The following is a 26,720-nucleotide window of genomic DNA, read 5'->3' as shown; positions in this document are numbered from 1 at the left end:
ATATTATAAAGGTGGATGGATGCAGGTGTAAGGCTCCATCTAGACAGAATACACAGAGAAACTGGGAGGAGGCCCAGACATCACCTTCCCACAACTTCCAAAGCAGTTCTGATTTGGGAGTGTAAATCCTGAATATCTGAGGCAGTTCTCAGTTATTTTAGAAAGTTTATTTTGCCAAGGTTGAGGACACACTCAGGAGGTCCTGACAACATGTGCCCAAGGTGGTCAGAGCATGGCTTGGTTTTATACATTTCAGGGAGACAGGAGACACCCATCACCATCTGTAAGATGAACATTGGTTGGGTCTGGAAAGGCGGAACACCTCGAAGCAGGGAGGGGGCTTCTAGGTCCTAGGTAGACAAGAGACAAATGGATGCATTCTTTTGAGTTTCTGATTCGCCTCTCCAAAGGAGGCAATCAGATATGCATTTAGCTCAGTGAACTGACGGGTGAAGAGAATGGGAGCCAGGTTTGTCCCCTGCAGTTGCCAGTTTGACTTTTCTCTTTAGCTTAGTGATTTGGGAGCCCCCAGATTTGTTTTCCGTTCACAGGGGAAAGGTGGATTCATCCAATTTGGCAGTGATCTAACAATATTTGTTGTCCTGTGGCCAGGTGCAGTGGCTCATGCCTGTAATCTCAGCACTTTGGGAGGCTGAGGCAGGAGGATCACTTGAGGCCAGGAGTTCAATACCAGCCTGGGCAGTACAGCAAGGCACCTCTCTCTACAAAAAAATAAAAAAAATTAGCTGGGCATGGTGGCGTCCACCGATAGTCCCAGCTCCTCAGGATGCTGAGGTAAGAGGATCACTTGAGCCGTGGAGTTTGAGGCCGCACTGAGTTTCGATCACACCACAGCACTCCGGCCTGGGGACAGAGGGAGACCTTGTCTCAAAAAAAAAATGCCCTTTACTTTGAAAACCGTACTGTGCTTTTTTCAAGCCTCCAACTAGAATTCCTCATCAAACATCACATTTAAAATTCTGTGTCTTCATTCACTCTGGAAAGCTTCCTGCTTCTCAGTAGGGCAAGCCTGAGGAAAGGCATTCTCTTCCCTTCTTGGTTTGCTTTGCTCTGTGATGATGTCTAGAACTCACTTCAAAATAACCTGGGTGTGCGGGGGATGGGGGGGTGAAGACGAAACTGGCCACGTCCTGGTGATGACTGGGGATAGGCAATGGGAATGTCAGGTTCATTGTTCTCTGCAGTTTTACGTAAATTTGAATTTAAAAGTAGAAGAAGAAAGGAATCAGCAGAAGCAGGCCTGACTTTGCATTGAGGCCAGGTGCATTTTGGGCTAAACCAAGCCCATGGGCTGATATTCTGGGTGCCAAGATGGCCCAGCTGTGGTCCAAAAAAAAAAAAAATTCAGACCTAAAAATCCCCTATTGAACAATGGACCATTAGAGCTGGATGCATGAAGAAAATTCCAGAAAGGAGGTTTTTTGCTTCTGGGCTTACCAGTTCCTCTACAAAAAAACAGGCCACCCCTCTATGGAGTACAAATGCCTAACCTTCCCTGCACCTGGCCAGTGGGGTGCAGTGAAAGCCAGAGAGTCGCCCAGGCACGGTGACTCATGCCTATAATCCCGGCACTTTGGGAGGCGGAGGTGGGTGGATCACAAGGTCAGGAGATCGAGACCATCCTGACCAACATGGAGAAAGCCCATCTCTACTAAAAATACAAAATTAGCCAGACGTGTTGGCGAGTGCCTGTAATCCCACCTACTTGAGAGACTGAGGCAGGAGAATTGCTTGAACCCGGGAGGCAGAGGTTGCGGTGAACTGAGATCCCACCACTGCACTCCAGCCTGGGCAACAAGAGCAAAACTCCATTTCAAAAAAACATAAAAATGATTGGTCATCGAAACAGGGTGATAGGAACATGGGATTCATTTTATTATTCTATTTTGTATATGTTTGGAACTCTCTATAGTAAATCTTCTTGTTTTCTTTCTTTAAGTAATCAGGGAAGCAGACTACTTCCTTTCAAATTACAGTTCTGCCATTTACTGTGTGACCTTGAGCAAGTGAGTCAACCTTTCTGGGCCTATTTCCTCACCTGCAAAATGGAGATAATCACATGTACCTAACATCAAGACCTGGAGCACAGTGGACACTCTGCAGACACTCATGCATTAGTTCCTTCTTTGGGATGGGACCTATGGTAGCCAGACTCTGAGGTGGTGACCCGTGACCCTGACTGCCTGGTGCTCAGACCCTTGTGCAGTCACTTCTCACAATGAAGCAGGGGTGGTAACCAGAATGGCCAACAGAACATATCAGAAGTGATTATACATCACTTTTGAGATTAGGTTATCAAAGACGTGGCAGCTTCTGTCTTGATCACTCTCTCCCTCACTCTCCCTAGGGCAAGTCAGCTGCCATGTTGGGAGCAGCCCTATGTTGGGAGGCCCACATGGCAAGGAACTGAGGCCTCCAGCCAACAGTCATGGGAGGACGCCATCTTGGACACAGCTCCTCCTGCCCCAGTCAAGCCTTCAGATGACTGCAGCTCTGGCAACCTCTTGACTACAACCTCTGGAGACCCTAAGCCAGAGCCACCCAGCTGAGCTGCTCTAATTCCTGAACTTCGGACACAGTGTGAGATAATAAATGTTTGTTATCTGTAGCTGCTAACTTGGAGGAAACATGTCATGCATCAGTAGCTCACTGCTACAGGCTCTAATGTTGAGAGGTTTTTTTGGTGTGTTTCTTTGGAACAGAGTCTCACTCTGTCGCCCAGGCTGGTGTGCAGCGGTGTGATCTCGGCTCACCGCAACCTCTGTCTCCCAGGTTCAAATGATTCTCCTGCTTCAGCCTCCCAAGTCGCTGGGATTACAGGTGCCTGCCACCACACCTGCCTAATTTTTGTATTTTTAGTAGAGACAGGGTTTGGCCATGTTGGCCAGGCTGGTCTTGAACTCCTGACCTCAGGTGATCCTCCCATCTTTTTCTCCCAAAGCAGTGGAATTACAGGCAAGAGCCACCATGCCAGGCCTGTTGAAGAGTTTTATCTCTATATAGAATAAGGCATGTTGTTTTGTTAGGTGGTTTCAAAGGGCAGGAAAGATAAGGAAAGTGAGGCTCCTCTAAGAACAGATGGTGAAATGAGGGGTCCCAGGCTTACTTGAGGGGAGTTGCAGGTGAGTGGATGAGACCATGGGGACAGCTGTACTGACACTCACCTTTTTAAAATAGAAGACTCAGAGTTATTAACTGATGGACAGAAAAGAGCAGAGAGCCCCGGGGCTGACTTTCCAGAAGTCTGGAGCAGAAACCAGCCAGCTGATGGTGCAAAAAGAGGGAGTGGATCACAGAGATTGAAGAAGTTATGAAGCCTTTATTCTTGTTTTGTTTTCACCTTCTCTGAATGGGGTCCTTTTGTTTTTTTTCCACTGGAAGTAAGAAGTAGAATTACCCCAATATATGCTTTTCATTTTCTTTTCTTTAATTAAAAACAAAAAAATTTTTTTTTAGAAACAGGGTCTTGCTATGTTGCCCAAGCTGGTCTCAAATTCCTGGGCCAAGCCCACCTTGCCTTCCCAAAGTGTTGGGATTATAGGTGTGAGTCACTATGCCTGGCCTTGTGCTTTTTTGTCTGAAGAGCTTCTAGATTCTGCTAGAAACTGGACAAGATCTGAAGGCAGCAAATATTCACTTGTGTCTGTTACCTGGCTTTTGGGAGCTTCAGTTTTCGCATCTGCAAAATGGAGAGAATCTTGTCTTTCCTTGCATTTTTATTTTTGACTATTTTAACATTTATGGAATCAAACTGTGTCCACTAATGGTTGCAAATATTTAATATGGTGTTTATTTCCTACCTGTACTTCTTAAGAGCTATAACCAAACCAATATACCCTAAAACGTACGGCACTTTAGAAACTACGGCCATCACTGGTAAAGCCCAACTCAGAGGTTATTTAACGGGAGAATTGAGTGGTCATCTTAACTCCTTCAGCAAATACTGAATCACTACCACAGCCTGTGGGAGTCTCTTTAAACTAGCTTATTTATTCTTTTTGAACAGCCTATGACTTTTTAAAAAGTATTTTTGGACAGGCAAAAATCAAAAGTGGCTCACACCTGTAATCCCAGCACTTTGGGAGGCTAATGCAGGTGGATCACTTGAAATCAGGAGTTCAAGACCAGCCTGGGCAACATGGAGAAACCCCAGCTCTATGAATAATAATAACAATAATAATAATAATAATAATAATAAGCCAGGCATGGTGGTATGCACCTGTGGTTTCAGCTATTTGGAAGGCTGAGGTAGGAGGATCATTTGAGCTCGGAAGGCAGAGGCTGCAGTGAGCCAAGACTGTGCCACTGCACTCCAGCCTAGGCAACAGAGCAAGACCCTGTCTTAAAAAATAAACTTAAAAAAAAAAAAAAAACAGTATTGCTACCTTTTGTCAACAACAGCATGTTCCAGATCCAGTCTGACTGGTTTCTGCCTCAAGACTTAGAATCAGCTGCTTTCTAAGGAGCCCTGGGTTCTTTGAGTGGTAAAGACAATGGAAGGCCAAAATCTGGGGCCTGGGATTGCAGGTAAGAGGTTCGGGATAGAAGAGAGAGAGAGAGAAAAAACACCATGTAATTTCTGGACCACCTTTAGTAGTGACAGAGCTCAAAAAAAAAAAAAAAAAAAAAGAATGTCCTTTTAGGACATTAGGGCTTGTCCCAGCAGGGTATCCATGAGGCTTTCAGCTATTTACTGACATTTTAACTAACACAGAGACCCAAGAGGTGGACACATCAGCTGACCATCATTTCTGCATATCTCTGCTGAGAAGCACAACCTGGATGTAATCGGAAAAAACATCAGGAAGTCCCAAATTAAGGTGTATTCCTCAAAACTGCTGCCCTTTACTCCCCAAAAATGTCCATGTCATGAGAAATAAAGAAAGGCTAGGAATAGTTCCAGAACAACTAAATGCAGTGGAGATCCTGGATTGAGTCTTTTTTTTTTTTTTCTTTTAAGACAGAGTCTCACTCTGTCACCCAGGCTGGAGTGCAGTGGCATGATCTCGGCTCACTGCAACCTCCACCACCCAGATTCAAGTGATTCTCATGCCTCAGCCTCCTGAGTAACTGGAATTAGAGGCACATGCCACCATGTGTGGCTAACTTTTGTATTTTAGTAGAAACAGGGTTTCACTATGTTGCCCAGACTGGTGTCGAACTCCTAAGCTCAGGAAATCCACCTGCCTTGGCCTCCCAAAGGATTACGGGCATGAGCCATCACCCAGCCTCTGGATTGAATCTTGAACTGAGAGAAAAAAATGACTCTAACAGACAATGGAATATGAACTATAGATTAGATAGTCTCTTAGTTTCCATCATCTCACTCTGCTTACATAAGACAACGTCCTTTGCTTACAGTACACATTGATGGCTGGACACAATGGCTCATGCCTGTAATCCCAGCACTTTGGGAGGCCAAGGCAGGAGGATCGCTTGAGCCCAGGAGTTTGAGACTAGCCTGGGGCAACACAGTGAGACCTCACCTCTACAAAAAATAAAAATAAATATAAAAAGTGCACAGTGAAGTATTTAGGGGCAAGGGGGCATGATGTGCCCAACTTATTCTCAAACACTTTAGAGAACAAACACACAGACACGCACACACACGTGCAAAATGTTAGCAATTAGGAAGACTCAGAAGCCAACTGGAAGAGATTCCCACTGGCCAACAATGGGACAATTTGAGTAACATTATTGTTACATATTCTTATGAATATGTCTGCATCCATGCATTTATATGATACACGTGTGTGTGTGTGATGGAGTCTCATTCTGTTGCCCAGGTTGGAATGCAGTGGTGTTATCTCGGCTCACTGCAACCTCTGCCTCCTGAGTTCAAGTGATCCTCCTGCCTTAGCCTCCAGAGTAGCTGGGATTACAAACATGTGCATTTATGCCAGGCTAATTTTTGGATTTTTAATAGAGACGGGCTTTCACCATGTTGGCCAGGCTGTTCTCCAACTCCTGAGCTCGAGTGATCCGCCTGCCTCCGCCTCCCAAAGTGCTAGGGTTACAGGTGTGAGCCACGGCGCTGGTCCAATAAGTGAATCTTGGTTAAATGTACACATCAGTTATTTGTGCTATTCTTGCTACCTTCCCGCAAGCCTGATCTTATTTCAAAGTAAAAACTTTTTTTAACTTATTTTAAGGACATTAATTCAAAATATTATGTTCTAATTCAACATACCTTACTGCTGTATTTTACATATTTCTTTCACTTGGGGTTTCATTAACCACTAAAACTTCCCCCACCACGCTGTAATCAGTAAGTTTGGTCATTGCTGTGTGTATTTTAGGTTGCACGTTTATTTGGTGCACCACATAATCATTAATGCTAAATTTGAAATGTCATTTAAATTGGCCAAGGATATAAACTTGAGTTTATGATCAACACACAAATGTTTTTCATTGATTTTCAACACTACTTAAGAAATATTGAGTTTAATAAACTGAGCTTAGAGGCTGGGCACAGTGGCTCATGCCTGTCATCTCCCAGCACTTTGGGAGGCTGAGGTGGGTAGATCACCTGAGGTAAGGAGTTCAAGACCAGCCTGGCCAACATGGAAAAACCCTGTCTCTACTGAAAATACAAAAATTAGCTGGGCATGGTGGCGGGCACCTGTAGTCCAGATACTCTGGAGGCTGAGGCAGGAGGCGGAGGTTGCAGTGAGCCATGATTATGCCACTACACTCCAGCCTGGGTGACAGAGCAAGACTCCATTTCAGGAAATTAAAAAAAAAAAAAAAAGAAACATAAATCGAGCTCAGAGCAACAACACCACATGTATGGAGAACCTCCCATCTACCCGGCAGAGGGCTAGGTCAGAGGTCAGTGAACAGGCTGGACCAAGTCGTGCCCTCCCAGACGTTACTCATCTCTACTGGGGAGGGAAAGAAACCGAAGAATGATTTCAACTCAGTGTGCAAAGTGTCATTCATGGGTAAACAGAGTCACAATCAAAATATTCAACACTTAATGTGGGACAGCCACTGTCCATTGACAATGGACAATGGTGCAGGGTCCCATCAGCTGGTCCTGGTGTTCGGGGTTCTGACCCTTTAGTTGTGGGGGCTTGTCCCAGCAGGGTATCCATGAGGCTCTCGGCTATTTACTGACATTTGAACCAACACAGAGACCCAAGAGGTGGACACATCAGCTGACCATCAGGCCTGGGCAGACACTGGGATTGTGGGGACTAAGGAAGGATGCCTCTTTTAGAGTGGACAGCACTGCTTAGCAGTGATGCAGATCAGGATATAAAGGACATAGGGTTTTGGGGGTGATGAAAATGGGAATTAGACAGTGGTGATGGTTACACAACCTTGTAAATATACTAAAAACCAATTAAATACTTTAAAGGGATGAGTTTTGAATTCATGGTATGTGAAATCTATCTCCATTACAATATTAATTTTAATTTTTTTTTTTCTGAGACAGAGTCTTGCTCTGTCACCTGGCTGGAGTGCAGTGGTGAGATCCTGGCTCACTGCCACCTCCACCTTCCGGATTCAAGCAATTCCCCTGCCTCAGCCTCCCAAGTAACTGGGACTACAGGTGCACACCGCCACGCCTGGCTAATTTTTTATATTTTAGTAGAGAGGAGTTTCACCATATTGGCTAGGATGGTCTTGATCTCCTGACTTCCTGATCTGCCCACCTTGGGCTTCCAAAGTGGTCGGATTACAGATGTGAGCCACCGCACCCGGCTAAATTTTGTTTTAAAGATCTAAGGACAAATTTAGGAAGCAGAGAAAGCAGCGTTTACAAAGGCCTGGGTTTGAGCAGGAACAGGGGGTTCAGGGCGAGTGGTCTTGGATGGCTTCACATGTCCATATGCACAGCCTGACCCTGGGGCTGGCCTATCCACACAAGCCCCTCAGGCCCCGGAAGTGGCTTCAAGGGGTTTAGGTAGAAAACCCAGAGCATCAGGGAGGAATTCCAACTCAAGGCCTCTTGGGCCCATAGAAAATGCTTCCTTGGAGTAATATTTTCTCATCACTGTTTTCAGGGGTGGGGTCGGGGGTTGCAACCTCAGGTGCTCATAGGGACAGGCAAGGCTGGTAAATAAGTCAACTGAGAGTAGCCATGGTGGCCAAGAGTCTGTCGCAATGGGTTTCGGTTACTGCGGTGGCAGCTGTGTCTGGTGGCCACCTTGGCACTGGACTGGGATTTGGGGACTTCCTCACTTCTGGCTTTCCGAAGGCCATTGCTCATGTTCGACATAGTGGAAGCCTTGGAAAAAGACTATTTGTCATCAAACCTTCTAGATTCTATGACAGGTGTTTTTTGAAGTTATCGAGATTCTACGTTTTATTAACTGGGATTCCAGCAGCAATTATTGCAACCCTGGTGAATGTATTCATTGGTCAAGCTGAACTAGCAGAAATTCCAGAAGGCTATATCCCAGAACACTGGGAATAGTATCAGCATCCCATATCAAGATGCATTGCCCGTACTTTCTATGATGGTCCTGAAAAGAATTATGAAAGAAGAATGGCCATCCTTCAGATTGAAGCTGAAAAGGCTGAATCACGGTTAAAGGAGCTGGAAGTATGAAGATTAACGCATACGAGAGGAGACAGACCCTGGTATCACTTTGAGACAGTTGATAAGGAACTTGCTGATCATTCTCCAAAAGCAACTCCTGACAATTAAGCAGTTTTTTCTCCAAATACAAAGTATATTCTCTTTCCTGGAAAATAAATTAGTAAACATATCTGTATTTTTGCTCTCCGTGGAAAAAGAGCTTCTGACATTACTGTTTCTCAGTGTTGGATCAGATTGAGGCTTTTGTTTGGGGGGTTTGGCTTCCAGTCCCTGAAGGTTTAAAATGTACTAATAAAAACTGGAGAAATAGGAATCTGTGAACTCCTAAAGTTGTAGCAACTTTGAAAGGTCAAAGTGTTTTATTTACCTGACGAATGGAAGTTATAGAAAAGAACTCTAGTTATGCTAAGTACCAGTAATTATAGTATTTTGTACAAATGTCTGCACTGCAGACATCTGTATTATTGAAGGGCAACTTAGGATTTTAAGTTCCATAAAGAATTGAACCAACTCTGTAAAATGTTAACTCCTTAATAAACAGATTTTCAATAGAAAAAATAAATAAATATATAAGGCAATGGGGGGGTGGGGGCCAAGGCTCACCCACAAGAAACTCTAGCCCATTCTTCCAGCTCCAACAGCTTTCCAAAGAAGGCAGCAGGCCAGGCACAGTAGCTCAGGCCTGGAATCCCAGCACTTTGGAAGGCCAAGGCAGGAGGATCGCTTGACGCTGGAAGTCTGAGACTAGCCTGGACAACTGGAGGGACCCTATCTCTAAAAAGAACAAAAAAAATTAGCTGAGTGTAGTGGTACATGCCTGCAGTCCCAGCTACTCAGGAGGCTGAGGCTGGAGGATCACTTGAGCCCAGGAGCTTGAGGCTGCTGTGAACTATGATCGTGCCACTGCACTCCAGCCTGGGCCACAGAGCTAGACACTGTCTTTAAAACAAACAAAAAGCCAGCAATCATATTTTTAAAAACTAATTCAGTGAAGTGAAATTCACATCCCACAAAATTAACCACTGTAAAGTAAATAATTCAGTGGCACCAAGGGAACAATTCGTACTGTACTCGCAAAGGTTTCCATCTCTCCAAAGCAAAAGCCTGTACCCCTTGGGCAGTTTCCCCCCATTCTCGACTCTCCTCCCAGATCCCGGCAGCCACTAACCTGCCTCTGTCTTAGTGGGTTCATCTATTCTCAGCAGTCCAGATTTTTAATGTAATCTTTTCTTTTTCTTTCTTTTTTGAGACGGAGTCTTGCTCTGTCGCCCAGACTGGAGTGCAGTGGTACAATCTCAGCTCACTGCAACCTCCTGGGTTCAAGTGATTCTCATGCCTCAGCCTCCTGAGTAGTGGGGATTACAGGTGTGCGTCACCGCACCTGACTAATTTTTCATTTTTAGTAGAGATGGGGTTTCACCATGTTGGCCAGGCTGGTCTCCAACTCCCAATCTCAAGTGATCTGCCCGCCTCAGCCTCCCAAAGTGCTGGGATGACAGGCATGAGCCACCATACCAAGCCTAATGTGATCTTTTCTAATTTTAAATTTTCAATTGAAATTAATTTAAAATATCTCCCTGGCTGACAAGAACATATCTGAGGCTTGGAGTCAGACGGCTGAGCAGGTGGCCACAGAACCCCCAAGGCTGAGCTCCCTGTGAAAAGCTGGGCAGGAGAAAGTCCTCCCCCTTGCATTCCACTCCCAAGTTACTGAGTTGGTCTTTACTAAGGAAATGCTGTCAGCATCTCCTGCTAGAATACAGACATTTTACTTAGGGAGAAGACAATAAACATGTAAGCAATGATCGAAACAAAGTAACTTCAGAGAGTCAAGTGGAATGTGATAAAAAGGCTCCAAGGACTGGGCGTGGTGGCTAACACCTGTAATCCCAGCACTTTGAGAGAACGAGGTGGGTGGATTACGAGGTCAGGAGTTCAAGACCATTCTGGCCAACGTGGTGAAACCCCCGTCTCTACTAAAAATACAAAAATTAGCTGGGTGTGGTGGCGCACGCCTATAGTCCCAGCTACTTGGGAGGCTGAGTCAGGAGAATCATTTGACCCCAGGAGGCGGAGGTTGCAGTGAGCCAAGATCATGCCACTGTACTCCAGCCTGGCAACAGAGCAAGACTTCAGCTTAAAAAAAAAAAAAATACAGAGCTCAGAGCTAAGCATTGTATCAATGCATCAACAACTGCTTCCTCCCTACTGAAGGTGAACACCCACACACATATACACAGACATAAACCAGTGTAAGCTACTTATCCAGATATGAACAACTAGAAAACTACTCCCAGCTGTGCAGGGCATGTCAGCATCACAGGAGCCTCTGACACCCATTTCTTTTTTTATTTTATTTTTTTTGAGATGGAGTCTTGCTCTTGTCGCCCAGGCTGGAGTGCAATGGCACGATCTCGGCTCACCGCAACCTCTGCCTCCTGGGTTCAAACGATTATCCTGCCTCAGCCTCCCAAGTAGCTGGGATTACAGACATCCGCCACCACGCTCAGCTAATTTTTTTGTATTTTTAATAGAGACGAGGTTTCACCATGCTGGTCAGGCTGGTCTCGAACTCCTGAACTCAGGTAATCCACCCACTTCAGCCTCCCAAAGTGCTGGGATTACAGTTGTGAACCACAGCGCCCGGCCCTCTGACACCTATTTCTACACCTACTGAGCCAGCATCCTCAGGTATTGAGCCTGAGACCCTGAAGTGTCAGCTTTTGGTTCACTGGAGTTCCCTGAAGGACGCTGATGAAAAAAGAAAGCAATAATAAAAAATGAAAGTACTAAATAGTCCAGATTCATGCAGTCAAGCTGCTGTCCAAGATGAAGCATCAAATAACCTGCCCCATGTCCTCTGTCTTTCCCCAAATGCCTTCCCAGATTATGCGGGTCACAGTCAACAGAAATCACCTTTCAGTGATTTTATTTTATTTATTTATTTTTGAGACAGAGTTTTGTTTTGTCACACAGGCTGGCAAGCAGTGGCACAATCTCAGCTCACTGCAACTTCCACTGCCTGGGTTCAAGCAATTGTAGTGCCTCAACCTCCTGAGCAGCTGGGATTACAGGCACCTGCCACCACATCAAGCTGATTTTTTGTATTTTAGTAGAGATGGGGTTTCACCATGTTGCCCAGGCTAGTCTCGAACTGTTGAGCTCAGGCAACCCACACGTCTCAGCCTCCCAAAGTGCTAGGATTACAGACAGAAGCCACCGTGCCTGGCCCTTCAGTGATTTTATTGTGGGCACAGCTCATGCAATAATTTCATGTGAACAAGAAATATAAATAAGAGGAAGTTAAGCTGCCTTAGATGTAAGAAGTTAATTTCAAAATATGTAATGCCATGCCCTAATCAAAGAGAACTGAAATTTGTCTAGTTCCTTCATTTTGCGGGTTATTTTCCTTGGTAATCATGGACCTTCTTTAAAATTCAACCAGCAGCTTTTGGTGGGACCAGCTTATGTGTCACATTTCTATAATTTCGAAATCGATTTTAAAGAGTTGGTGACAATATAACTTGTTCCCCAAAGGCTCAGGGGACCGGGGTCTGGATAAGGGGTCCTCACTTATTGAGGTAAGCAGAACTCCTAGAATATCAACAAAGAAAAATTAAAAGTCTTCTCCTTAGCGTGTGGGAGCACAATGTGCTGTGTGCATGTCTGTGTGTGGGCAGCAATTAGAGATGTGCTCAAGTTGATTTCAGAGGATGAGTGCCGACCAAGGGGTCATCAAAACCATCGCCTGTGCCCTCTCCTTCCTTGCCCCCAACACCTCCGGCTTCCCTTGAGTCAATGTCACACACAGAAGTGTTAGGAGGTGCTTTGAGGCCAGGCGCAGTGGCTCAGGCTGAGGGGGGCGGACCACAAGGTCAGGAGTTCAAGGCCAGCCTAAACAACATGGTGAAACCCTGTCTCTACTAAACATACAAAAAATTAGCCGAGCGTGGTGGTGCATGCCTGTAATCCCAGCTACTCAGGAGGCTGAGGCAGGAGAATCACTTGAACTCAGGAGGCAGAGGTTGCGGTGAGTTGAGATCGCACCACTGCACTCCAGCCTGGGCAACAAGAGCGAAATTCCATCTAAAAAAAAAAAAAAAAAAAAGGAGGTGCATTGACTTCCCTCACATACGAATTTCACTGATCCAAATCCAAACCCAGACAGAGAATAATCTACATCAGAGATCTCAACCAGGGGAATCTGGCTGCTAGGGGACACTTGACAACATCAGGAGATATTTTAGGTTGTCAGAACTGAGGGATGGGAAGCTACTGGCATGTAGTGGGTGGGCCAGGGCTGCTGCCCAGCATCCCATCATGCACGGACAGCCCCCACAACACAGAATGATCTGCCTCAAACATCCATAGTGTCGAGGCTGGGAAGCTGCCCTAAAGAGTGGGGTCAATTCTGCATTAGTATTTACATGAGGAAAATATAAGGTACGCCCCAGGGTAAGCCTAAGACGGAAGCCCTGAATCTGCTGTTCTCACAGCAAAACTCACCCGAGTGCCTCACCCTGTGAGTATCTGCCTACAGTGTAATATAAGATATGGAATCTAGAGCCAGATTCCAAGGGTTCAAATCTCCTCTTTTTTTCTTTTTAATGGTGGGGTCTTGCTGTGTTGTCCAGGCTGGACTCAGACTCCTGGACTAAATCCATCCTCCCACCTCAGCCTCCCTAGTAACTGGCATTACAGGTGCACCCGCCACTGTGTCAGGCTCAAATCCCCTCATTGAAGTGAACAGGTGTGTCACATTAAGCAACTCACTCAACTGTCTCTCTCAGCCTCAGTCTTTTTAACCTTGACTCTGAGAAAATAATTGCGCCTAGGTTTGAAATGCACATGAAATGAAGTCTGCTAAATAAAATGCCCAGAATAGTGTTTGCATGTAATAAGCACTAGGGAAGTGTTTGCTATTGTTATTTTTCATTCAACATAACTTCCTCCCAAAAAGCAGCCGACAATTTCACCTGGGGCTTATGTGCAGGATTGCTATTGTATCCAAGGGCAGATAAAGTGATTGCTGAAGACTTCTTGAAAGACAAAACTTACTTAATGGGCTAGTTAGGGATTTTCAGGGGTAGTTTTTATCTCACATGTTTGCCTGAAGACATGGGCCCACTAACATGTGACTTCCTGTAGTGTCTGAGACCACAGGACAATGATCTTCTTAATATGACATTTTCTAGACTAAACAAGGGCCAACCAAGAAATACTAATCAGGCTGGGCGCAGTGGCTCACACCTTTAATCCCAGCAGTTCGGGAAGCCAAGGCGGACAATCACTTGAGGCCAGGAGTTTGAGACCCTGTCTCTGCAAAAAATAAAACTTAAAAAAAATTTAGCAGGGTGTGGTGGTGCATGCTTGTATTTCCAGCTACTGAGGGGGCTTAGAAGAGAGGATTGCTTGAGCTCAGGGGGTTGAGGCTGCAGTGAGCCAGGATTACACCACTGCACTCCAGCCTGGGCAACAGAGCAAGACCCTATCCCCCTACAACTCCCCAAAAGAAAAAGAAACACTGGCCAAACCCTGCAAACAAACCAGCTGTGACAACTGAAACTAAAATCAGATCTAAGAAATCTGTCTGTGGCAGGAAGAGACTCTCCTGCTTTGCGTGAGAATTCATGGGAGCCCATGACATTTGGGTTCAGAGGAATTCTGTGAAAACAGTGCCTTGAAAGCATAAAATAACTTCCCATAGGAAGGACCATTTCCAGCTCCAGGGAGAACCCCAGCGTGATGTCCCAGGCCAGCTGAGAACTTGCCTCTGCCCAGCCCAGGATGTGGAAGTCACACTCATGATCAGAATAACAGGTACCACTTACAAAGCCCACAAGTGGCATCAGGAGCTCTGCCAGGCCCCCTAAACACATTGTTCACCTCATTTAATCGTTTTTACAACCTTACCATACAGCCACCATCATCCCCATTTACAGGAGAGAAAACTGGAGACCCCAAAGGTACCATGGTCACTGTACAAGTTCAAGGTCACTGTGAGTCTAGGGTTAGCATCAGGCCTGGGCTGATGGGGGCCTGCCTGGCAATGACACTGGCCTCCCCATAGCATAGAGGCTCCACCAGGACTGTTGTATCTGCCAACCACTACCCCTGCACTGGAGGGACTGAGTTGGCCAGCAGGCCTTGGGTCTGGGTAAACAGAGTCATAGAACAGGTTGGTGGGAAACAGAGGCTACAGCTTCTATGATTCAAGGTGACCCATGGTACTTTGGCTCTCGCCTGTGGCAACGAGACATGATCCTGTAGTGATAGAGGAAAAGAAGCTATGTGGGGACAGGGGCTAGATCTCCCAATGAGCTGAAGACGCTCTACCTGTGCCTTCCTATAGAGCTGAGGAAACACGTTTTATATTGAAGCCTATTTGCATCTGCCAGCTGGGGTCCAGAACTGTACTGTGGGCGTGCAGTCACTTGGCTAGGGTATGGTAGGATCAAGGTCCAGGTCTGTCTGACTTAAAGCCCAGGCTCCTCCTGCACCCCAAGGCAGCTGGAAACCCACAACACTCACTCACAGTTGATCTGCAACATGGCATGGCTAAAACAGAGTTACCATATGGCCCAGCAATTCCGCTCCTAGGTATATGCCCAAGAGAACCAAAAATGTATGCCCAAAAAAGCATGTACATAAACATTCATAGCAACATTATTCATAACAACAGGAAAGCAGAAACAACTCAAATGCCCATCAACTTATGAATGGATAAAATGTGGTGTGTCCACACAATGGATGATTATTTGACCAGCAAAAAGAATGAAATTGTTGTAACCGAGCGAGTGCAAAATTACCACCGAGACAGAGACTAGGCCAAATTACAGGGTCTTTATTGCCAGCGGCCATGGAGGACTGGCATCTCTCTAACCTATGGCTCCAAAAGGAGGGTGTCAAGACCTTTTATGCCCATAAACCACCTCCTGGGCAGGGGTGAGGGTGAGGGGCTTTGGACATTCAGAGGGCCAGGGGACTTTGGACATTCCAATTGTTACTTAAATGGTTCACAGAAGTCAAGATAAGTGTTAGTTTGCACACTGTGTGAGTAGGGTGGAAATTACAGACCTTACTTACTTATTACAAGTCTTAGTTTTTCTTAAAATGCAGGAGCCAAAATGGCGTTGGTTTGGACTGCTTGCCTGTCACATTAGGGTTACAGAGAGCAGTTTCAATGGAAAGCCAAGGTATGGTCGAGGTATGCAGTTTATAGGGCAATTACCATGTCACAAAATAATGACAAATACCAAAACAGGGATGAACCTGGAAAATATGCTAAGTGAAAGAAGCCAGACAAAAAGCCACATACTGTACAAAACATGTGTCCTCTAGACTGGGCTAAGGCATGCCCAGATCGCATCTGCATCTGTGAAGGTGTTTCTGGGGCAAAAATTAGCATTTGAATTGGTAGACTGAGAAAAGAAGATTCACCCTCATGCAGTGGCTCATGGCTGTAATCACAGCACTTTGAGAGGCCAAGGTGGGAGGATCACTTGAGCTCAGGAGCTCAAGACCAGCCTGGGCAACAGAGTGAGACCCCATCTCTACAAAAAAATAGAAAAATTAGCCAGGCATGGTGGTTCATGCCTGTAGTTCCAGCTACTGAGGAGACTGAGGCAGGAGGATCAATTGAACCCAGGAGGTGGAGGCTGCAGTGAGTTGAAATCACACCATGGCATTCCAGCCTGGGTGACAGAGAAAGATCCTGTCTCAAAAAAAAAGAAAAAAGAAGACCCACCCTTCTCAATCTGGATGCGCATTATCCAATCCTTTGAGGGCCTGAATACAACAAAGAAAGGAAGAGGCAATTTCCCCTTCCTGCTTGAGCTGGGATATCCGTCCTCATCTGCTCTCAGATATCATACCTCCTGGTTTTGGGGCCTTTGTACTCAGACCAGGACTCACATGCTGGTCCCTCTGTTCTGGAGCTTTCAGATTCAGCTGGAGACACTGTAGGCTCCCCTAGTTCCCAGGCCTTCGGGCTAGGGTGGGTATTACACCACCAGCGTTCCTGAGCCTGCTGCTTGTGGATGGCAGATCGTGGGACTTCTCAGCCTCCCTAATTGCATGAATGAATCCCTCATAGGAAATCTCTTTCTACATATTTATAGATATCCTATTGGTTTTGTTTCTTTGGAGATCCCTGACTAACCCAGATTTCATTTACATGAAATGTCCGAAAAAAACAGAAAGTAGATTAGTGGTTCCCGGGGGTTGAGGAAGCGGAAAATGGGTAAGGACTGTTTAATGGGTACAGGACTCCCATTTGGGGCAGTGAAGAACTTCTGGAACTAGATAGTGGTGATGGATGTATAACCTTGTGAATGCACAAAAACCACACTGAATCGTACACTTTTAAAGAGTTAATCGGTGGAATGTGAATTCTGTTTCTTTGTATTTGTTTCTTTTGTTTTTTTGAGACAGGGTCTTGCTCTGTCACCCAGGCTAGAGCGCAGTGGTTTGATAATGGCTCACCGCAGCCTCAACCTCCCAGGCTAAAGCAACCTTCCTACCTCAGCCTCCCACGTGGCTGGGACTACAGGTGTGTGTCACCATGTCTGGTCGCTTTTTGTATTTGTTGTAGATATGGGGTTTTGCCATGTTGCCCAGGCTGCTCCCAAACTCCTGGCCTCAAGCAATCCACCTGCCTCAGCCTCTCAAAGTGCTGGAATTATAGGCATGAGCCACAGTGCCCCGCCATGAATTATATTAAACAGACACACACACACACACACACACACAAAGCAAAGGAAACAAAAGTACAAACAGACAAATGGAACTACGTTAAACCTAAAATCTTTTGTGCATCAGAAGACACAATCAACAGAAAGAGGGCAGCCTACAGAATAAGAGAAAATATTAATATCCAGAAGAGATAAAGAACTCAACAACAAAACTCCAATAACCCGACTCAAAAATGGGCAAAAGATTTGAATAGATATTTCTCCAGAAATGATATACAAATGGACACGTAGCACATGAAAAAATGTTCAGCATCATTAACTACTAGGGGGATGCCAACATAAACCACAATGAAATAACACAGTTATCACACCCACAAGGTGGTTACTATCAGAAACACAGACAGTAACAACGTCGGCAAGGCTGCGGAGACACTGGAACTCTTGTACGCTGTTCGTGAGATTCCAAAATAGCGAAACTGACATGGAAAACAGTATGGAGGTTCCTCAAAAAATTAAAAATAGAACTACCATAGGATCTAGCAATCCCACTTTTGGGTACATAGCCAAAATAATTGAAAACAGAGTCTCAAAGAGAGACTTGCCTACCCATGTTCATTCCAGTACTACTCACAACAGCAAGAGGTACAACCCAGGTGGATAAATGGATAAACAAAGCATGGTTTATTCACACCATGGAATTATTATCCAGCCTTAAAAAGGAAGGAAATTCTGGGAGATTTTGCAACACAGATGAACAACATCATTATGCTAAGTGAAGAAGCCAGTCATACAAGGACAAATGCTGTATGATTCTACTTTGATGGGGTCCCTAGAGTAGTCAAATCCATACAGACAGAAAGGAGAATGGCGTTTACCAGGGGCTGGCGGAGGAGAGTTGTTTAACGGTACAGGGTTTCAGTTTTGCAAGATGAATACGTTCTTTTTCACAGCAACGTGACTCTACTTAAACTACTGAACTGTTAATTTAAAATGACTAAGATGGAATTTTATGCTATGGGATTTTTTTAATCACAATTTTTTTTAAAGTTGAAAAAAAAGTAGGCCAGGCGCAGTGGCTCACGCCTGTAATCCCAGCACTTTGGGAGGTTAAATAAGTCCAGGGCTAGAGCCAGGAATCTGCATTAGGCACACCGAGGATCCTGGGATGGGTGGTTCGCAAACATCCCCACCTGGATGCATGAGCTGCTGCCTCCCAGATCTCTAATTGCAGCCCTGATGACCTCTGGAGCTCCTGGCCTCTCCTCCCAGCTGTCCACTGGTACTAGAATGTTCCAACACAGCCTAACAAGGGCCACTCTAAGCTCAGCATCTTTCCCCCAGAAGTGCTTCTTCACCTAAGTCACCAGACTAGCACCTAAGCATCACCCTGACGATCCCTGTCCTCATTCCATGTCTTAACCAGCAGCAACGCAGGCTGATTCTACCTCCCCTGTGCCTCTGGGCCCCTTTTCTCCATCATCCCTGCCAGTGCATTGGTCTGATCTCCTATCCTCCTTCCACCCCAACAATCCGGCCTCCATCCCGCAATCCTGATCACATCACTGCCCTGAGCGAAATCCTTCCATGGTGACCAAACTCTAGAACTGCATTGCCCAATGCCACAGCCACATGTGGCTATTTACATTCGAATTCATTAAAAGTAAATAATATCAAAACATCTGTCCCTCAGTCACCCTGGCCACATTTCAGATATTCAACCACCACAGGTGGCTGGTCCACCATGCTGCACAGCACAAATAAAGGCAGAGCCCTATCCTCGTAGAAGGTTCCGTGGATGATGCACCTCCAGAACTTGGAGCTTGGTTGCCGAGTGTTCCAGGGTCTGGCCTCAACCTCTACTTAGGCCACTCCCCCGTACCTGGGTCTTGAGCCACAGGGAACCACCCTAAACTCATAACCTTACCTCCAAGCCTCCCCATGGTGTATCTACCCTTCCCAGCCTAACTAACTCCCACCCCACCTATGGGTCCCAGCTTAGCTGTTACCTCCTCCTCATGCCTGTAATCCCAGGGCTAGGAGAGGCTGATGCAGGAAGAGCACTTAAGGCCGAGAGTTCCAGATCAGCCTGGACAACATAGCAAGACCCCATCTCTACCAAATTAAATTTTTAAAAAATCAGCCGGGCGTGGTGGCAACACCTGTAGTCCTAGCTGCTTGGGAGGCTGAGGAAGGAGGATCACTTGAACCCAAAAGTTTGAGGTTCCAGTGAGCCGTGACTGTACCACTGCACTCTAGCCTCAGCAACAGAGCAAAACCCTATCTCAAAAAAAAGAAAAGAAAACGAGGTTCTAATCCTCAGAAATTGTGATGGCTACCTTAAATGACAAAAGGAACTTTGCAGATGTAATTTAATTAAGACTTTTTGTGTTTTTTGAGACAGGGTCTCACTCTGCACCCAGGCTAGAGTATAGTGGTGTGAACTCAGCTCATTGCAGCCTCTGCCACCTGGGTTCAAGCGATTCTCCTTCCTTAGCCACCCGAGTGGCTGGGATTACAGGTGCATGCCACTCTACCCAGCTAATTTTTGTATTTTTTGGTAGAGACAGAGTTTCGCCATGTTGGCTGCAAACTTCTGACCTCTAGTGATCTGCCCGCCTTGGCTTCCCAAAATGCTAGGATTACAGGCATGGGCCACTGCACTCAGCCTATAATTAAGGATCCTGAGATGCAAAGGTTATCCTAGATTATCTGGGTGGAACCTAAATGCCATCACAACAGTCCTTAAAAGAAAGAGGCACAGGGAAACTTCACACACACACACGCACGCACACAGTCACTTGACTACAGAGCAGAGAGAAATCTGAAGATACTGTAACTGTGGAGAAACAGGCCGCAAGCCACAGAATGCCAGCAGCCACCGAAAGCCGGAAAAGGCAAAGGACGGATTTCCCCCTAGTTCTGATGGCAGTGTGGCCCGGCTGCCACCTTGGTTTCAGCCCAGGAAAACTGACTCTGATTTCTGGCCTCCAGAACTGCAGGAGAATAAACTTCTTTTGTCTTAAGCCACGATGATAATGGTAATTTCTGCTAGCGGCCACAGGAAACTAATACAGTCTATTCCTTTCTGAAGTTTGTTACGTTTGAATCAGAGCTTGATTTTAAGAAAAGACTTTACAAGGAATGGCATTTAGGTGCCAGGGCCTGCCACATGCCTGCTGGCTCTGATAGCTGGAAGGAGAGTGAGGCTGAGCCGTGGGTGTTTCTAGAAGTGGCTGCCACCTGGGCCATCAGCAACCATGTTCACTGGTCATTTCTAGAAGTGGCTGCTGCCTGGGCTATCTGCAACCATGTTCCCTGGTCATGCCTCATGCCTTGGTCCTGCCAACTTCTGAGATACTAGGGGGTCTCAGGCAGGTAAGTGACTTGACCCAGGACTAGTCTGTCTAACTAGACTCAGCGGGGATTAGAAAAAAACTCCAAGCCCTCTGCCACTTGTCCAGCCCCTTGCCAAGCCTGCTACCCTCTAGCCTCAGTGGCCTTTCTCTGATCTTCCAACACAGCCCCAGGGCCTTTGCACTTGCTGTTCCCTCAGCTTGGAACACTCTTCCCCTGGAGTCTCCCATGGCTGGCTGCTTCTCATCATTCAGGTCTCAGCTCAAATGCCACCTCCTCAGAGAGGCCCTCCATGGCTGCAGGAAGGCAAGTGGCCTCCCCTAGTTACCTTCTCTTTCATCACAGGTCTGATTTTCTTCTCACATTCAATTATCTCATCAATCTCTCTGTTTGCCTGTTCAATGTGAGCGCCATCCCTTCTTCCTCCCTCCCCCAGTGCAGGATCCCGGAGGGCAGGGATGTGTCCCCACAGATGTGTCCCCAGCCCTAGGCCTGGCACACAGTAGGTGCTCAATATATTATTTGAATAAATGACTAAATGAATGAATTTGCAGCTTTGGGGGACGCCGGCCCCAAGCTCTATCCCAACACACCTGATCTTGGCTTTCCTAAAGGCCAGCTCCTCCTCGTTCCCAAAGTCCAGGGACACATCCTCCGTATCGTCCACCAGGGCCTGGGGGGACAGCAAGGGCAGGTGGCAGGCCGGGGCACGGCGCACACCCCCACCCTACCCGCCCAGGCCACCCGCCCTGTCCTCCTGGGCCTGGACTCCACTAGCACGAAGCTGGGCTCCTAAGTGGACCCTCGGAGCTGGCCCGGCCCCTCCGCTGCGGCCGCCGTGGCAAAGCCCTCCCCACCCCTCCCAACCACCCAGCCTCAAGCAGCCCAGCCCCAGGCCCCGGCGCGTCCCTCCTCTCAGGGCTTCTCCAGCGCTCCCGCAGGCTCCTCCCGTCCCCGCCCCACCTCCAGCCCCAGCATCCCCGCGGCCCTACCTGCTTCATCACCGTCCCAGGAGCCCACCTGGCGTCCAGGCCCGGGGCTCCAGCTCCGCCCGTCGCCGCCGAAAGGCTCGGATGCCGGGTGGGCGGCTGCGGGCAGCGTGAGGTGGACGCGGAGGGTCGGGGCCGGCGCCCCACGGGGCCGCCTGGGCGCAGGATCCGTGGTGGGGGCGGGGCGGGACGCTCGGGGCCCAGGGCGCAGTCGCGGGCTGGGGAGGGGGCTCGGCCCGGGGAGGACTCGCCCCGGCCAGAAAGCGGCGTCAGGAACAGCTGACAGAGATACTGGGAGGAGTGGGAGGAGCGAGGGGGTGCGTCGGCGCAAGGTGTGCACGGTGCGTAGACGTGGATGGAGTGATTGATAAGGCAGTGAATGACTGTCCGTGGTGGGCAGCGGCATTCAGGGCTGTCGGTGTTTCCCGACAGTCTCCGCGCGGAATGAAATTCCTAGGACCCTTGTGAAAAGCAGATTCTCAGTTCCGGCCCAGGGGATGTGGAAGACCTGGAGTGGGGCCACAGAATCTGCCTTCCCTCGCCCCTCCGCCCCCACACCCAGAAACAGGGCCTCTCTCTGCCAGCCGGGCTGGAGGGCAGTCGTGCCATCATAGCTCACCGTGGCCTCAAACTCTTGAGCTCAAGCAATCCTCCCACCTCAGCCTCGCGAATAGCTGGGACCACAGGTTGCACCACCACACCTGGCTAATTTTTTGTTTTTTTTGTAGAGAGGAGGGTCTCATTATGTTGCCCAGGCTGGTCTTCAACACCTAGGTACACGCCATCCCCCTGCCTTGGCCTCCCAAAGTGCTAGGATTACAGGAGTGAGCCACCACACCTGGCCTCATTTGCCTTTTAAGAGAGGACGCTGCTGCAGCCACAGCTTCAGAACCACAGGGAGATCTGCATCCGTCTCTGTGCCAGGCACTTAATTCAGCACAAAATTATTATTATTGACAGTAATAGTAGTGTTTCTTGATCTGAAAGTCTTCCTTGGTATCTCCCAGGAAAGAAAACTTGTCACCTGAGGGTCTTTCCTGGCCCAGGACACAGTGACTCTCCTCTCCTGCGTGCCCTCTCCCTGTCCTGATCCCCCACCCACAGGCAGAGGGCTAAGCATCAAGATACCAAGGCCGCTGGTCACCCCCAAAGAAGGCTCCTGGGCCACAAGCCCCTGACACATTTTCCCCACTTCTGGCCTCCGTGGGTGGAGACGGAGGCAGGAGCTGCCTCATCTCTGATCCTGGGGCTGGGTTCCAGCCTTTCCGCCCTCTGCCCCCACCCCAGTTCCCTAAGCTGACCCCACAAGAGGAGCCTGCCAGGTGTGTGTGGAGGGAGGGTGCTTTCTCCTATGCCATCTCTCTCTCTCTCTTTTTTTTTTTTTTTTCGTTTTTGAGATGGAGTTTTCCTTTTGTCGCCCAGGCTGGAGTGCAGTGGCGCAATCTCAGCTCACTGCAACCTCCACCTCCCATATTCCTGCAATTCTCCTGCCTCAGCCTCTCAAGTAGCTGGGATTACAGGCACCTGCCACCACACCTGGCTAATTTTTGTATTTTTAGTAGACAGGGGGTTTTACCATGTTGGCCAGGCTGGTCTCCAACTCTTGACCTCAAGTGATCCATCTACCTTGGCCTCCCAAAGAGCTGGGATTACAGGCGTGAGCCACCCCGCCCAACCTCTACTATACCATCTTCAGGAACCAAGATTTAAATATATATATATATGTACACACACACACCAAACTCTGCTGCAATTTGGTTTAAAAGACCCACTGCCCGCGTCATGTTATGGACCAATTAAATCAGGCTCTCTGGGGGTGGGACCCTATACCAGTGCTTTTAAAGCTCCTAGGCATTGGGCTGCAAGGTGAACAACCAGTGATTTAAATGAGTGCTTCTGACCCCTTAATCTGCAAATGAATCTCCTGGGGTCTGTCTAGAAGCCGGATGCTGACTCAGGGATCTGGGCAGGGCCTGAGATCCTGCATTCTTTCCTCTTTTCTTTTCTTTTCTTTTTTTGAGACGGAGTCTTACTCTATCACCCAGGCTGGAGTGCAAGCTCAATCTTGCCTCATGGCAACCTCCACCTCCCAGGTTCAAGCAATTCTCCTCCCTCAGCCTCTTGAACAGCTGGGACTACAGGCACACACCACCACGCCCAGCTAATATTTGTATTTTCAGTAGAGACAGAGTTTCACCATGTTGGCCAGATCTGTCTTGAACTCCTGACCTCAAGTGATCCCCCTGCCTTGGCCCCCCAAAGGGCTGGGATTACAGGTGTGCCACCATGTCCGGCTGAGATTCTGCATTTCTAGGAGTTCCAGGGAGAAGTTGATGCTTCTGTTCCCTGGACCACCCTTTGAATTTTAAAGATCTAAACCACCAGGCCTGGTTTTCTAGGAAGACCTGTGAACTCTTCCTGCCCAGAAGGGTGAACTGATAAACCCACTCCCAGCTGGGCCCCAGCAGACTGGGAGGGGATATCAGGGAGGAAGGAGGCAGGAGGGCAGCTGGAGGGGAGAAGCTGTTGCAGAACATTTAGGGGCTTTTCCTCTAACCCTAAGAATCACCAGCTGTGGCTGTCTCTTGAGTTGGGTCTCCTGGACTCATGGGAAAACCCCCTTGGAATCCCCACTCAGGACCAACTGTCATTCTCAGCCACTGGGTTGGGGATCCCTCCAGAAATATCCACAGTTCCTGCCATCTGGAGGTCGCTCTATAAATACAGGGTCACTTCTCTCCCTCCTGACCTGTCCACATGGGGCAGAGAGCTGAGGATACAGATGCTGGGGCCACATGTGAAGCCCTGTTATTCCCTCCTCAGAAGAAAGTACCTCCCTCCACACGTGGCCCAGACAGCCCTCTGCGGGGTCAGGTTCCTGAATCTGTGGGGTGGGCAGAGGGCCTGAGGGTTGCCAAGAGTACTCATCATTGGTTTTAAAACTGGCTGTAGCAGAGACACCTGTTGAAAGGTAGATTTTAGGCCGGGCACAGTGGCTCACACCTGAAATCTCAGCTCTTTGGGAAGCTGCGATGAGTAGATCACTTGAAGTCAGGAGTTCGAGATCAGCCCAGCCAACATGGCAAAACCCCGTGTCTACTAACAATGCAAAAATGAGTCTGGTGTGATGTCGCAAGCCTGTCATCCCAGCTACTCAGGAGGCTGAGGCAGTAGAATCGCTTGAACCCGGGAGGCGGAGGTTGTGGTGAGCTATGATTGCTCCACTGCACTCCAGCCTGGGTGAGAGAGCAAGACTCAGTCTCAAAAAAAGAAAAAAAGTAGATTTTAGGATCCCATTCTAGGTCTTCTGAACCTCCAGGGTTGGGGCTTGGAGATATGCCTTAATAAGAGGCGTGGAGAGGGAGCCAGAACTTTGGGAAACACTGACCTTCTCCCCTCCCCTAGCCCCCACTCGTCTTGGCCCCTGAAGGCTTTGGGGGGTGACCTTCGAGAAGCAACCCTATCTCTGATCCCTGCAGCTGGGCTTGGGACCTTGAAGTCAGAAGAACCCCAGGGAAGAAGGTCCAGGCTCAGGCAGCCGCTGGCCTCTGGATGACCTTGGAGGTCAACACCTGGAGTCTGCAGGCTTTGCTGGGCAGATGGCAGGTGGTCTTAGGCAGGGGACTTTACCTCTCTGGCCTCGGTCTCCACATCTGTAAAGTGGGGCCATATTTTCCCCCTACCTGGCAAGAATGATGAAGGACGAGAGAAAACGTATCAGATGCCCTTCTCAGAATACGGGCTCAGGAAACAGCAGCCTTGGTGACAGTGACTTAAGGTCATCAGCAGAGGGGTCCCAGGTCAGGAGCCCCCGTGGGCCAGCAGCACACAGGACAGGAGCCTTGTGTCAGGGGCCTGTGCTGGGGATATCTGTCTTCCCAGCAGAACAGAGCTGGTCTTTCCTGAGTGGCTCCTGTTGGCCTCACAATGAGTGCCCCCAGGACAAAGGGCACCTGGACAGAGGTACACACATGGCCTTTCTCTCCAGTGACCCCAGGAGTCCTGGACCAGCAGCCAGAGTCATGGGTGTGAATTCTGGCAAACAGAGGTCAGGGTGGTGGAGCCCAGAGGCTAGAGGAGAATGACCAGGGGAGGGAGGAAACGTCAGTCTGGCAGGACCATGACAGACTCTAAGTCATGCAGAGCGCTTGACTCTTTAGCTGTGGGCAAAGGGCAGTTGGCAGAGAGGGTCAGTGGGGAATGGAAGGAGTTTGACTACATCTGGAGTTGGAAAAGGCTCACGTTGCACTCCGTGTCCCCACCAGGCAGGATGGAAATGGCAACCCCCAGATCTGTCACACCAAAGCCAGCAGCTGCTCATCACCCTCAGCCTGGCATTACCATGGGTGGCACTCCCTAAGATGCCACTGGCCCCTAAGATCTGCAACCCCTCCCTGGCATCTGGCGACGATCCTGCCATTTCTCCCCAGGTAGGGTTGCCAGATGTAGCGAATAAAAATAAGGGAACTCCAACTGGGCATGGTGGCTCAAGCCTGTAATTCCAACTCTTTGGGGGAGGCCAAGGCAGGTGGATCATTTGAGGTCAAGAGTTCGAGACCAGCCTGGCCAACACAGTGAAACCCCGTCCGTATTAAAAATAAAAAAGTTAGTTGGGCATGGTGGTGTGTGCTCTGGATAATAATAAATTATATCTAAATTTCACTTTTTTCTAAAGCAAATTTAGCACCATATTAAAAGAGTTGAGGGCTTTATTATGAAATAAAACAAACCTCAGAAAAAGGTTACATTGAGACCAAAAGAGTTAAGACAAGTATGATACACCAACTGAATGAGTGGTAATAGATATTGGTCTAAGATAGTTACTAAATATAAACATGTCTAAACTACAAAATCAGTAATTTAATGAAACATTTTAAAGCGATCACAAAATTCCAAGTACTATGCTCCAACACAGATTATCTCATTTAATATCCTTCACAACTCTGGCTAGGTGTGGTGGCTCATGCTTGTAATTCCAGCAATTTGGGTGGCCGAGGCTGCAGGATCACTTGAGGTCAGGAGTTGGAGACCAGCCTGGCCAATATGGTGAAACCCCATCTCTACTAAAAATGCAAAAATTAGCTGGGCGTAGTGGCACGCCTCTGTAACCCT

General features: G+C 47.9%; 1 protein-coding gene and 1 pseudogene across 4 annotated transcripts in view; one reads left to right on the top strand and one right to left on the bottom strand.

Moving 5' to 3' along the window:
* LOC135269036 (Golgi apparatus membrane protein TVP23 homolog A-like) overlaps nucleotides 1-21,664 on the bottom strand; it is a 50,695-nt gene extending 29,031 nt beyond the window's left edge. For all 4 annotated transcript variants that reach the window (XM_064362521.1, XM_064362524.1, XM_064362523.1 and 1 more), the window contains exons 1-2: nucleotides 21,612-21,664; nucleotides 21,213-21,292 (exon numbers count right to left, since the gene is read on the bottom strand). In XM_064362521.1, coding sequence (XP_064218591.1) covers nucleotides 21,213-21,292; nucleotides 21,612-21,620 — 89 coding nt within the window. In that variant the 5' untranslated portion in view covers nucleotides 21,621-21,664. The remainder of the gene's footprint in view (nucleotides 1-21,212; nucleotides 21,293-21,611) is intronic.
* On the top strand, nucleotides 8,048-8,680 carry LOC135269103 (NADH dehydrogenase [ubiquinone] 1 beta subcomplex subunit 5, mitochondrial-like; annotated as a pseudogene).
* Nucleotides 21,665-26,720: the final 5,056 nt, after the last annotated feature.

The sequence above is a fragment of the Aotus nancymaae genome, unplaced genomic scaffold (genome assembly GCF_030222135.1).
Source record: "Aotus nancymaae isolate 86718 unplaced genomic scaffold, 86718_ANA_hifiasm-v0.15.2.pri h1tg000049l, whole genome shotgun sequence".
In the NCBI taxonomy this organism is placed as follows: Eukaryota; Metazoa; Chordata; class Mammalia; order Primates; family Aotidae; genus Aotus; species Aotus nancymaae.
This window is presented reverse-complemented; position numbering and strand designations above follow the sequence as displayed.